This window comes from Nycticebus coucang, chromosome 17, assembly GCF_027406575.1.
Source record: "Nycticebus coucang isolate mNycCou1 chromosome 17, mNycCou1.pri, whole genome shotgun sequence".
In the NCBI taxonomy this organism is placed as follows: Eukaryota; Metazoa; Chordata; class Mammalia; order Primates; family Lorisidae; genus Nycticebus; species Nycticebus coucang.
In genome coordinates this window covers 46445648-46459110 of record NC_069796.1, presented here as the reverse complement: position 1 = coordinate 46459110, position 13463 = coordinate 46445648, and the positions used below count along the sequence as shown (strand labels likewise).

At 41.2% G+C, this 13463-nt stretch overlaps 1 protein-coding gene across 3 annotated transcripts in view; it reads right to left on the bottom strand.

Annotated features, from left to right (window-relative positions):
• STK32A (serine/threonine kinase 32A) overlaps positions 1-13463 on the bottom strand; it is a 157075-nt gene that overhangs the window by 43704 nt on the left and 99908 nt on the right. For all 3 annotated transcript variants that reach the window (XM_053566321.1, XM_053566320.1, XM_053566319.1), the window contains exon 7: positions 6686-6775. In XM_053566321.1, the coding sequence (XP_053422296.1) occupies positions 6686-6775 (90 nt within the window). The remainder of the gene's footprint in view (positions 1-6685; positions 6776-13463) is intronic.

The window sequence follows — 13463 nt, the reverse complement described above, 5'->3', positions numbered from 1 at the left end:
GTTGTCTCTTGGCTTTGGTTGTTGTCTCCTTAGCTGTACAGAAGTTTTTCAGTTTAATGAAGTCCCATTTGTTTGTTGTTGCAATTGCCATGGCAGTCTTCTTCATGAAGTCTTTCCCCAGGCCAATATCTTCCAGTGTTTTTCCTATGCTTTCTTTGAGGATTTTTATTGTTTCATGCCTTAAATTTAAGTCCTTTATCCATTTTGAATCAATTTTTGTGAGTGGGGAAAGGTGTGGGTCCAGTTGCAGTCTTTTACATGTAGACATCTAGTTCTCCCAACACCATTTATTGAATAGGGAGTCTTTCCCCCAAGTTATGTTCTTGTTTGGTTTATCGAAGATTAGGTGGTTGTAAGATGTTAGTTTCATTTCTTGGTTTTCAATTCGATTCCAAGTGTCTATGTCTCTGTTTTTGTGCCAGTACCATGCTGTCTTGAGCACTATGGCTTTGTAGTACAGACTAAAATCTGGTATGCTAATGCCCCCAGCTTTATTTTTATTACTAAGAACTGCCTTAGCTATACGGGGTTTTTTCCGGTTCCATACAAAACGCAGAATCATTTTCTCCAAATCTTGAAAATACGACATTGGTGTTTTGATAGGAATGGCATTGAATAGGTAGATTGCTTTGGGAAGTATAGACATTTTAACAATGTTGATTCTTCCCATCCATGAGTATGGTATGTTCTTCCATTTGTTAATATCCTCTGCTATTTCCTCTCTGAGGATTTCATAGTTTTCTTTATAGAGGTCCTTCACCTCCTTCGTTAGGTATATTCCTAGGTATTTCATTTTCTTTGAAACTATGGTGAAGGGAGTTGTGTCCTTAATTAGCTTCTCATCTTGACTGTTATTGGTGTATACAAAGGCTACTGACTTGTGGACATTGATTTTATATCCTGAAACATTACTGTATTTTTTGATGACTTCTAGGAGTCTTGTGGTTGAGTCTTTGGGGTTCTCTAAGTATAAGATCATGTCGTCAGCAAAGAGGGAGAGTTTGACCTCCTCTGCTCCCATTTGGATTCCCTTTATTTCCTTGTCTTGCCTAATTGTATTGGCTAGAACTTCCAGCACTATGTTGAATAGTAAAGGTGACAGAGGACAGCCTTGTCTGGTTCCAGTTCTAAGAGGAAAATCTTTCAGTTTTACTCCATTAAGTAAAATACTAGCTGTGGGTTTGTCATAGATAGCTTCAATCAGTTTTAGAAATGTGCCACCTATACCTATACTCTTCAGTGTTCTAATTAGAAAAGGATGCTGGATTTTATCAAATGCTTTTTCTGCATCTATTGACAGGATCATATGATCTTTATTTTTGCCTCTGTTAATATGGTGGATAACGTTTATGAACTTGCGTATGTTAAACCAGCCTTGCCATCCCTGGGATAAAGCCAACTTGATCATGATGAATGACTTTTTTGATGATAAGCTGTAATCTATTGGCTGGGATTTTGTTGAGAATTTTTGTATCTATATTCATGAGTGAGATTGGTCTGAAATTCTCCTTTTTGTTTGCGTCTTTTCCTGGTTTTGGTATCAGGGTGATGTTTGCTTCATAGAATGTGGTGGGGAGGATTCCTTCTTCCTCAATTTTTGGGAATAATTTCTGCAGTACAGGAATAAGCTCTTCCGTGAAGGTTTGACAGAATTCTGGCGTGAAGCCATCTGGACCAGGGCATTTTTTAGTTGGAAGATTTTTTATTGTTTCTTTGATCTCAGTGCTTGAAATTGGTCTGTTCAGGAGCTCTATTTCTTCCTGGGTAAGTCTAGGGAGAGGGTGTGATTCCAAATATTGATCCATTTCCTTCACATTGTCAAATTTCTGGGCATAGAGTTTCTGGTAGTATTCAGAGATGATCTCTTGTATCTCTGTGGGATCAGTTGTTATTTCCCCTTTATCATTTCTGATTGAGGTTACTAGAGATTTTACTTTTCTATTCCTCATTAGTCTGGCCAATGGTTTATCTATTTTATTTATTTTTTCAAAAAACCAACTCCTTGTTTCATTAATTTTCTGAATGATTCTTTTGTTTGCAATTTCATTGATCTCTGATTTGATTTTGGAGATTTCTTTTCTTCTACTGAGTTTAGGCTTAGATTGTTCTTCTTTTTCCAATTCCATAAGATCTCTTGTGAGATTGTTGATGCGCTCTCATTCTGTTTTTCGAATGTAGGCATCTAAAGCGATGAATTTTCCTCTCAAAACTGCTTTTGCAGTATCCCACAGGTTTTGGTAGCTTGTGTCTTCATTGTTGTTATGCTCAAGGAAGTTAATGATTTCCTGTTTTATTTCTTCCTGCACCCATCTGTTATTCAACAGAAGATTGTTTAATTTCCATGCCTTTGTGTGGGGTCGAGCGTTTTTGTTAGAGTTGAGTTCCACCTTTAGTGCCTTATGGTCTGAGAAGATACAACATAAAATTTCAATTCTTTTGATTCTGTTGATATTTGTTTTGTGTCCCAGGATATGATCAATTTTGGAGAACGTTCCATGGGGTGATGAGAAGAATGTATATTCTTTATCTTTGGGGTGGAGTGTTCTATATGCGTCTATCAAGCACAGTTGTTCTAGGGTCTCATTTAAATCTCTTATATCTTTGTTTAATTTCTGTTTAGAGGATCTGTCCAGCTCTGTAACAGGAGTGTTAAAGTCCCCTGTTATTATGGTATTATCAGATATCATATTGCTCAGACCGAGAAAGGTCTGTTTCAAGAATCTGGGAGCATTTAAATTGGGTGCATAAATATTTAGAATTGAAATGTCTTCTTGTTGTATTTTTCCCTTGACCAATATAAAGTGACCATCTTTGTCTTTTTTGACTTTAGTTGCTTTAAATCCACATGAATCTTAAAATAAGATTGCAACTCCTCTTTTCTTCTGAATGCCATTTGCCTGAAAAATTGTCTTTCAACCCTTGACTCGGAGCTTTAATTTGTCTTTTGAAGCCAGGTGTGTTTCTTGCAGACAGCAAATGGATGGCTTATGTTTTTTAATCCAGTCAGCCAATCTATGTCTCTTCAGTGGGGAATTCAAGCCATTAACATTTATTGAGATAATTGATAAGTGTGGTAGTATTTCTATTCATCTTATTTTGTGAGAGTCCTTTGCTTAGTTTTATCTTTTGCATCACTGTGGAGGTTAGGTTCTGTCCTTTAATTTCTGAGTTCTTACTTTGCTGCTGATCCATTGTGGTGGTCAGTGTGCAGAACCGGTTGAAGTATTTCCTGTAGAGCTGGTCTTGTTGTGGCGAATTTCCTCAATGTTTGTATGTCCATAAATTATTTGATTTCTCCGTCAATTTTTAAGCTTAGCTTAGCAGGGTACAGAATTCTGGGCTGGAAATTGTTCTGTTTAAGTAGATTAAAAGTAGATGACCATTGTCTTCTTGCTTGGAAACTTTCATTAGAGAAGTCTGCAGTCACTCTGATGGATTTGCCCCTGTAGGTCAACTGGCGCTTACTCCTGGCAGCTTGCAGAATCTTTTCTTTTGTCTTGACTTTGGACAGGTTCATCACAATGTGTCTTGGAGAAGCTCGGTTAGAGTTGAGGCGACCTGGGGTCCGATAGCCCTCTGAAAGCAATGTGTCAGAATCTTTGGTGATATTTGGGAAATTGTCTTTTATAATATTCTCTAGTATGGCTTCCATTCCTCTGGAACATTCTTCTTCCCCGTCTGGGATTCCTATAACTCGTATGTTGGAACGCTTCATAAAGTCCCATAATTCTGACAGGGAACGTTCTGCTTTCTCTCTCTTCTTTTCTGCCTCTTTTACTATCTGAGTTATCTCAAGAACTTTGTCTTCTACCTCTGTAATTCTTTCTTCTGCATGGTCTAACCTGTTGCTGATACTTTCCATTGCATCTTTAAGTTCCCTAATTGACTGTTTCAGTTCATTCAGCTCTGCTATATCCTTTCTATATTTTTCATATTGTTCATCTCTTATTTGATTCTGTTTTTGGATTTCCTTTTGGTTATTTTCCACTTTATTAGCAGTTTCCTTCATTGTTTCCATCATTTCTTTCATAGTTTTCATCATGTGTATTCTAAATTCCCCTTCTGTCATTCCTGACATTTCTTTATAGGTGGAATCCTCTGCAGTAGCTACCTCATGGTCCCTTGGCGGGGTTTTTCTGGACTGGTTCTTCATGTTGCCTGGAGTTTTCTGCTGATTCTTCCTCATGAGTGATTTCTTTATCTGTTTCCTTGCCCTAATTTTCCTTTCACTTCCTCTTGCTCTTTAAGTTCTCGTGCCTGTGGACTAAGGGTTAGATGAGTCCTTTTGGTATAGGACCAGAAGGGTGAGAAGGTTGAAGACCAAGAAAGGGATGAAAGAAAGGAGGAACGAGTGAAAAGAAAAAAAAAATAGAGAAAGGAGGGGGGTGGGTAAAAGGAATATTGACAAAAGGAAGAGAGGCACAGAAAGAGGGAGACAGAACAATATAGGTGTACAGTAGGGTACTTTGACACAACCTTAGAAAAAAACCACCTTCTGGGCGGTGCCTGTGGCTCAGTCGGTAGGGCGCCAGCCCCATATACTGAGGGTGGCGGGTTCAAACCCAGCCCCGGCCAAACTGCAACCAAAAAATAACCGGGCGTTGTGGCGGATGCCTGTAGTCCCAGCTGCTTGGGAGGCTGAGGCAAGAGAATCGCTTAAGCCCAGGAGTTGGAGGTTGTTGTGAGCTGTGTGTGGCCACGGCACTCTACCGAGGGCCATAAAGTGAGACTCTGTCTCTACAAAAAAAAAAAAAAAAAAAAAACACCTTCTGGGAGTGCCCAGTTGGATGGGTCCCTTGAGGTCATCAGCTCTTTGCTAACCTGATCAGACACAGTACCCCACCTCAACCAAGTAGAGAGGAAAGACAAAAATGCTATCAATCAAACCAAAACAAGCAAACAGAAATCTTTATGGAATAAAATTAGGTGAAAAAACCAAATAATAGCAGTAGAAACACTAGCAAAAATGAAGTTGTAGTTATTAAAAAAGGCAGCAATGGGAAATTATAATTAAACTAGAAAAATTGAGAAAGAAAAAAAGATATGTACTGGAAAGTGGAAATTAAAAAACAAAACAATATCAACAACATCAAAATAAACAAAAAAACAACCAAACCAAAAAAAAAAAAAAAAAAAAAACAGAAAAAACAAAACACAACAAAAAACAAAGCAGTATGTCTATGTTGTTGAATATTGTCTGGGCAACACTTGGTCTTCTGGGGTATGAGATGTTAATCACATTTCTGATACGACTGGAGGCTGCTGATTTCTCAAACCCCAGCAGGTAGGCACCCTAAATCTCTCTTCAGCCCACTTAAAAGGCACTTTGAACTTGTAAACTTGCTGAGCAGAAGCTTTCCCAGGAAAGTGCTTGTCGCTGGAATCACTGCTGAAGTGGCTATCCACTTACCCAGTGTGCCAAAACCGGTCTCACTCTGCCTGTGAGGGTTAGGGCTGCAAGGCGGCTCAGACCCCACCCTTAGGCTACTCGGTCACTGGGTTACCTGATCCCACCCGATTCTAGCTCTGGGACCCTGAGGGCGGAGCTTGCAGGGGCAGATCGCTCACAATGGCTCCCTGTGGCCCACAGGCAAACACTATTAGCTCCATCTGGCTTAGCGGCTCAGACTGGGGCCCTAGACAACGGCCAAAGTTCTCTGCACTCCCGCTCAGTTCAGCTGAGTGCAGTTCAGCTAAGTGCCAAGTCCAAAGACACCAAAACAGTTCACAGGTAAGGCCTTTCTGGTTTGCAGTCTCGCTGCTACTGAACTTACAGTTGTGGGCGGGTTTAAACGGATTGAACACACGCGACCACTTGCCGGTTTTCCACTGTTTTAGTCCTCCTCTTGGGGTCCAGAAGTCTCTCGCTGACTCCCTGTATCCTCATAGGAGTGATGATAGGCAGTTCCCACCAGCCAGAGATGCCTGGAGTCCTATCTCCCCAGACTCACGGTGCCCAGATGCAAGGAAACTATTACTCGGCCGCCATCTTGCTCTCCTCCCGCCTAGTAAATTCTTAATCATCAGGATGAAAATCAGCTCCTTATCTCACTATAAGCATGATTATGTAAAGTCACTTAACCTTTCTCAGGCAAAATTTCTTCACCTTCCAAAAGAACTCAAAGAATTGTTACGGTGCTAAGGCTAAAATGGAAAGCCTAGCCAGGGAGGCACTTTGTAAACTTCACAGCCTTATGTGTATAAATATTATTATGTAAATAATGGTCAAAATAATGCTTCTGTGCTTTAGTACCATCCTGCTTATTATTGTTTCTTCTTTATTTGTTTCTATTTTTTTTATCTGTTTTTCCTAGAATGTAAGCCCCTGAGCTGGAGACCTCACCTGTGCTGCTCCGTACAGGGTCACCGGCATCTGAAACACTGCCAAGCACACACAGACGGTCAGTAGATAGTACTGACTTGATTTTTTGGTGTTGTGAGGAAATGAGTAGAAACTGTCTTAATTAACTCCTGAAAGAATGCTTTCAAAATCTGATCAATGGCCCCTCTCTATCAGTATCCTCTTAGGTTCTTGCTGGTGAAGAATCCAAAGACACCCCAGAGAAAGGCAGAGAGGAGCTTGTCAGTTCTGCTTCAAGTCCCTATGGATGACTCAACCTGTAATAAATGGTGTTTACAGAAATGAAAAGCAGCAGCTTTGCTGGTAGGAACCACGCAACCGTACCCATATAAGGCTTGGTGCCAGCCACGGTGGTGATGTGCATCTCCCTGGGCAGCACTGCGGCGATGTTGAAATCGGTGATGTGCACGTGCCCTGGGGAGAGAGAAGGACCACAGACAACGTTAAGTTCCAGTCAGCCCAGGAGCACAGCCGGGCTTCTAACCGAAAGCATCCTGGAGTTCAGTCTGTTAATTCGTGCCTGCCAGTTGCAAGGGGGTACAGGCAATAAAAACTCAATTATTCCATCCTCAAAACCAATATGGTCTTAAATAAGCAATCTTCCAGCCACCAGGCATGAGACGCAACAATTAATCTCTGACTATAAACTTGCAGTTCAACCTCAAAACGTTTGAACCTTAGTGGTTAAGAGTTTGTGCTCTGAGAATTGTATTTAAGCAGTTTTTGTTTAATGGCGACATTTTAATTTGATTTAACCTGTGTGTATCATGAGGGAGACAGCCAAGAGATATTCAAAGTACCAAGTTTCCAAGAATTTTTACAAAATTTATTTTTTTAAGAATGTAGCTTAATTGTACCTTCATAGTAATCTGAAATTTAAAAAGAGAGGCAAACATTATTACTACAAAACTGACATAAGTGTGGATACAGATATTTCTTTGCCAAGAAAGAGTCCATTTTCTGAAATATGATTAATTTTTATTTTGTCTGAGAGTTCAGGTTGTCCCCATCAACCCCCAACAAAATAACTAGTAAAGGGTCTCTAAGAAGCACTGGACTGGGAGCCAGGTCTGGGTTCTGCCCTGAACGCTGCCCCAACAAATAGTAGACTATGTCCCTTTCCAAAGTGGATCTAAGTGGCCCTTTATAGAAAAGAAGAGAAGGCGGACTGAATAATCCCTAGGGTCATCTGAGCTCTAACGCTCATGGCAATACAGTGAGGATCTAACAGTAATGTTTGGCAGGAAACACACTCTAGAAAGTGCTCTAGAGTATTTGCATTTACAGCTAGAAGGAAGCCGAAGGCAGTGACAGAAGCTCAGGCAGACAAGCCTATTACGTTAGCTGTTGGCATGACAGTCACCTGCCTCCAAAGGATGCTGAAGTGTTGGCATTTCCATTTGCATGTGCCTGTGGGTTTGATGAGAAATGGCCCTAACTGGAGGGGATGTCATCTGATTCTTCCTCCAGGGCCACAGTCCACATTCTCCCTACCCGCTCCTAGAGAACATCCGGGCTGCTGCTAAAAATAAATCTCATTTGTCTTCACCACTAGGTTTTTATTTTGTGCAGAAAGTATTTTCTTTTTGTTTGCATGATGATATTTGAATAAAATAAAACAGCACTCATCTAGGTATTCTTGTCTGAATGGCCCAATAGATGATTTCCAAACTCACCCTATTGTACTACAGACTGTCTCAGTTTTTTCATTCTCTCCATGAGTTACACTCAACACATTGAACTCACAAGGTTTAACACAAACTACATGAGCCTGGAGACTTGGTGGTTACGAGCCTGACCCTCTGACTACAAGGCTTCAAGTCCAAGTTCTACCAATAACTACTCATGTTACCTTGAAAAGGTGACTTATCCTCTCTTGAAAGCTGGAATGATAATGGCAGTCTTCTCATAAGGTCATTGGGGGAGATTGAACAAAATAAGTATGGGTGACTTAGTACAGCATTTGGCAGGAAATAAGTGTTCAGTTGTTGATATTTGTCATTATCAGAAATTCCTGTGTAGTTCTGCAAAATATACATGTCTGGAGTTTACTCTCCCAAATTCAAAAGGACTGGGTGGAGAGCCAGGCATCTGTATTAAAAAGAACAACAAAACCACAGGTGATTTAGGCAGACGGGCATGTAACCTCTACTTTAGCCTGCATTGGTTTTTTAAGTTGGCTCTGTCCTAAAATTATCTAAGCTTATGTGGAAGTGGAAGTGGAAGGTAGAGGATGTTTTAGAGCCACTTGGTTCCCAGACCAGCAGCTCCTGGGAACTTGTTACAAATGCAAATTCTTGGGCCCCATCCCAGACTTAGTGACTCAGAAACTCTGGGATCAGGTCTCCTAATTCTGCTAGGACCAATAAGGTTTGAGATCGCTGCTTTAAAACAAGATCTGGCTTAGCAGAACATCCCGACTAGTAGAATGTTGGATATTTATCTTTTAAGTATTATTTACATTTGTATGATTAATTTGGTTTTTAAAATGTTGTTTCATAAAGTTTCTCCTTTAGCCCAGTAAGGGACTTCCTGCTTTACAGATGAGTTTTTTTTCTTTTTGAGACAGAGTCTCACTATGTCACCCTCAATAGAGTGCTATGGTATCACTGCTCACAGCAACCTCAGACTCTTGGGCTAACGTGATCCTCTTGCCTCAGCCTCCCTAGTAGCTGGGACTACAGGCACCCACCACAACTCCTGCTTACAGATGAGTCATTTATGGCTAACTTCATAGGACTCAGAAGGAGCAGAGTTGGGGTTAAGATCCAGTGTAGAATTTAGTCTAGGTTCCTTTGGTGGGTTTATGAATCTCCCAGAAACTTAGTAAACTATATCACAATACCAAAGAACTAAAACACCTGAAACAACCACTTTCTGATTGGCCATAACCTCCTAGTGAAGGATGAGGAGGAATTATTTGAAAGCCAGGAACTCCTGGACCCTCCAGCCTGGAGCTCTTGACCTAAGCAATGAAAGGAAAACTTTACCCACAGACACAGGCCCTGGGCCTGAATTCCAGGCCCACATGCTGTCATCCTTGGTTTCTGCTCACCGTGGTGACCTATCTGCCAGGTTCCCTTCTGTGCCGTGATAATGGATTTGAGTGCTGCATCACACCGAAGGGTTCAGTCGCCTGCTGAGTGAAGGACACAGGAATTGCCCTGGGAATAAGGGACCTCTCTGGCTTCTTCCATAACCTGACCAAGGCTTGGGGCGGAGTTTCTTGACCGTAGTGCTACTCAAACCTTGGGCCTGACAATGCTTTGTGGTGGGGGCTGTCCTGTGCATGGCAGGATGTTTAGTGGAATCTCTACCCTCTAGAGACCTGTAACCACCGCCACTGGCTGGAATTCTGATCATCACAAATGTCTCCAGACATTGCCAAATGTCCTCTGCAGAGACAGGTGGTAAAGTCACCCCCAGTTGGGAAACCACTGCCTTAGTGTCAACTTTTTCAGGGATAAGGCTCAGAACGTCCTGATTTAACAGCCTAGGAGAGGGTTTTTACCTCTATTTTTTAATCTCTGCTGCTTCTGGAGGCAGAGGCATATAAAAAATTCTGAATTCATCTTATTGGGCCATCGAATTCAGCCTTATCATTTGTACCTTTTCTCATGTGCCTGTACTTTAATCTGAGGGTCTCCAACGTGAACTTGGCACTCCAGGGCACCATAAGCAATCTTTTAGAAGACTTTTAGAAGACTCCTCTACTTGCAAGTGTTTAGAATACACGTACCACATTTTCCTGGGATGCTTGTTAAAAAGCATATCCCTAGCTGTTACTTGCAACTTGATATATTTGATCATCAGGGGATAGGGCACAATATTCTACATTACATATATTTCTAAAAGGATATCATCCCCTTGATTTTTAAGAACATTTTCAGACTCTACAAGGGAGAAGCTGTTCAAGTAGCAGGCTTAGTTCTTCCTCACCTCTCAGATTGTGTTTCTGCCTCTGTTCCTTGTGACTAGGGATAATATTAAGAAAACTAAATTATAGATGATGACATAATTGTCATTTTTCTCTGATATGCAAGGCAGACAATATTGTTTCTGTAGATGCAGCATTTATTTCTTGAATAATTTAAGCGAAACCAGAATTTTAGACACTATGAAACTGATAGAATTGGATGAGGCACTTAAGTTGGTAGAATATGAAAATACATATCAAGATGCATTGCTTATGAGTCAGCCAAGACCTAAGGCCATGTTGGCTCTAACCTAGTGAATGAGACTTTGGGGGAAAAGGGTAACAGGTATGCTCTAAATTAAAAACATTTTTTAAGGCTCGGCACTTGTAGCTCAAGCAGCTAAGGCGCCAGCCATATACACCAGAGCTGGCGGGTTCGAATCTGGCCTGGGCTCGCCAAACAATGGCAACTACAACCAAAAAATAGCCAGGCATTTTGGTGGGCACCTGTAGGCCCAGCTACTCAGGAGGCTGAGGCAAGAGAATCGCTTAAGCCTAGGCGTTGGAGGTTGCTGTGAGCTGTGACACCACAGCACTCTAGTCAAGGTGATAGCTCGAGGTTCTGTCTCAAAAAAAAAAAAAAACAAAAACTTTTTTTTAAGTCAGATTCCAATGTACAAGGGATATTCACTCACATGGGAAAATTTTCCATCGTACAATCAGCTTCTTTAAATGCCAACCTTTTCTGATGACTACAAAGAATATCAATCAATAACAAGAAAACAAAGTTTTTGTTTGTAACTGAATGGTGTTGAATCAAAATCTAGTATGGTGTAACACATGGCTCACTTGGAGGCATGTCAAAGATCTAGACAGTTACCCTTCACAGTTGCTAAAATCCTCGAGCAAGAGTCCCATGTGATAGCCCACCATGGATGAAATATCATAAATGTGGAGGGAGAAGACAAATGAGTGCCTTAAATATGAGCTCCCTGTGGAACAACGTATCAGCAGAGGCTCCAAAAGACAGGCATTGATTTGTAGTTCAGCCAATTCTCACAGGAGCAACTCTACCTACTGAGCTGGGAAAGAGTGGCTATCAGGAATTTATTCTTTTAAAAGTAGTTAATTGGCCGGGCAAGGCACCTTGCGTCTATAATCCTTGCACTCTGGGAGGCCAGCGTGGTAGGATCCCTTCAGCTCAGAAGTTCAGAGACCAGCCTCAGCAAGGGTCAGACCCTGTCTCTACTAAAAATTGTAAAATCAGCCGGTCACAGTCTTGTACTCCTGTCGTTCCTGCTACCCTGGAGGCTTGAAGCAGGAGGGTTGCCTGAGCTCAGGAATTCGAGCTGCTGCCTGTGGCTACTCTAGCCTGGGACAACAGGCTGAGACCCTGTCTCAACAAAAATGAAAAATCAAAAACCAAAATAAATAAACAAATAAAAGTGGTTAATTACGGCCCGTGAGCAATATCTGAGAGTCCTAGTTTTTCAGAATCTGAATATACGGAAAGTATATAACTTCAAATAACTCTTTTCTCCAGAAGGAGATTCCTAGGGCAATGTTGCAAGGGTCCTCAAACCACGGCCCGCGGGCCACACTAGGTGGTGTGATTGTATTTGTTCCCGTTTTGATTTTTCACTTCAAAATAAGATATGTGCAGTGTGCATAGGAATTTGTTTATAGTTTGCTTTTTTTTTTAACTATAGTCCGGCCCTCCAACAGCCTGAGGGACAGTGAACTGGCCCCCTATTTAAAAAGTTTGAGGACCCCTGTTCCTGGCTCTCAATCTTTCTGTTTGGCTGCTTGCTTCTACCCCATTTACATACAGTACTTCCCCAAACAACATTTCCTTATTAACTGGTGAGCTTTTCAAGTTTCAGGATGGGAATTTAATACTGAAAAACTCCCTCTTAATTCATTGACCAAACCAAAAATTTGAGAGTGTGAAAAGGGTCATTGTCAATAATGCACCAGATAGCAGGTGCAGACCGCGGCTGTCTCTCAGGCAGACTGGAACAACCGTTCACGCTCCCTAAGTCTCAGCTTCACTAAGAATAAAATGGTAGGAACTGTGGCCTTAGGCCACATAAAAGAAAGCAGAAAGGGCTGTAGAAAGGGTAGTTAACCAAGGATTTACAGTTAAACAAAATGGGTTAAACGTAAGATCTAACAAGTAGGTAAGCAGAATTTTTGGCATCTCCCTTCTGAATCAAAAGAATGATTTGGGAAAGACAAGTAAGTACCCAGCTTTGACAAACTCTTTGTGATAGAGATTTGGCACCTATCAGGCATGCTGGCATAGACAAAGCCATGTAAAACAAGGTGAGGTAGTCTAAGCTCCCTTCCCAAGAAGAAAAAGCTTGGGAAGGAAAAACTTGGGAAGAAAGATTTTGTTGTTGTGACTGTTGTTGCTGTTTTCATTCTGTCACCCAGGCTGGAGTGCAGTGTCAGGATCACAGCTCAATGCAGCCTCCAACTCCTGGGCTCAAGAGATCCTCCTGCCTCAGCCTCCTGAGTAGCTGGGACTATAGGCACCCACCACACCTGGCTCTGGATAGCTGGTGTCTTAATGAAAGTCACCTTCACGCTAAGTCTCACCATTGCTCACATTTCTGAGATTGAAAGAATCTGTTCCAAAATGTCAGAAGCAATAAAGTTAAGGAAGCAATAAGGCACTGGAAGAAAGTGGAAAAAATCTTTGCGGACAGTCCATAAATAAGTAATAACCCTGAGCTTTGAAATGAGAGGTCATACACAGAAGTGTTTCTTAGCCTTCTGAGCACAGGTGGGATCTGGCAAATCAGGTTCAAAACTCATGTAGGTAAATAAATAATGGGCAATGGACGGTACTTGCAGTTTTAGTTCCATTTGCAAATCCTTTTTGTAAACATCGAATGAATAAAGAGCTTTGCAGATTTAATACTTTCACATCCAACATCTTTTGAAATACTTAACAAAGATCTTATTGCCACTGTTAACATTTATAACACACAGGCGGAGTGCCCCACAGAACTTCCCTTAATGCACAAATAAATCCAAATGTACATGAAAATAAATGTTAGGAAGCAATTATATACATTTAATCACTATTGGCAAAGCTTGTGATGGAGGATAGCTTTAATCGGTGTTTGTTAAACTCTAGGCCTTCACTTATAACCTTTGTGTTTACTGGCATAGCCTTGA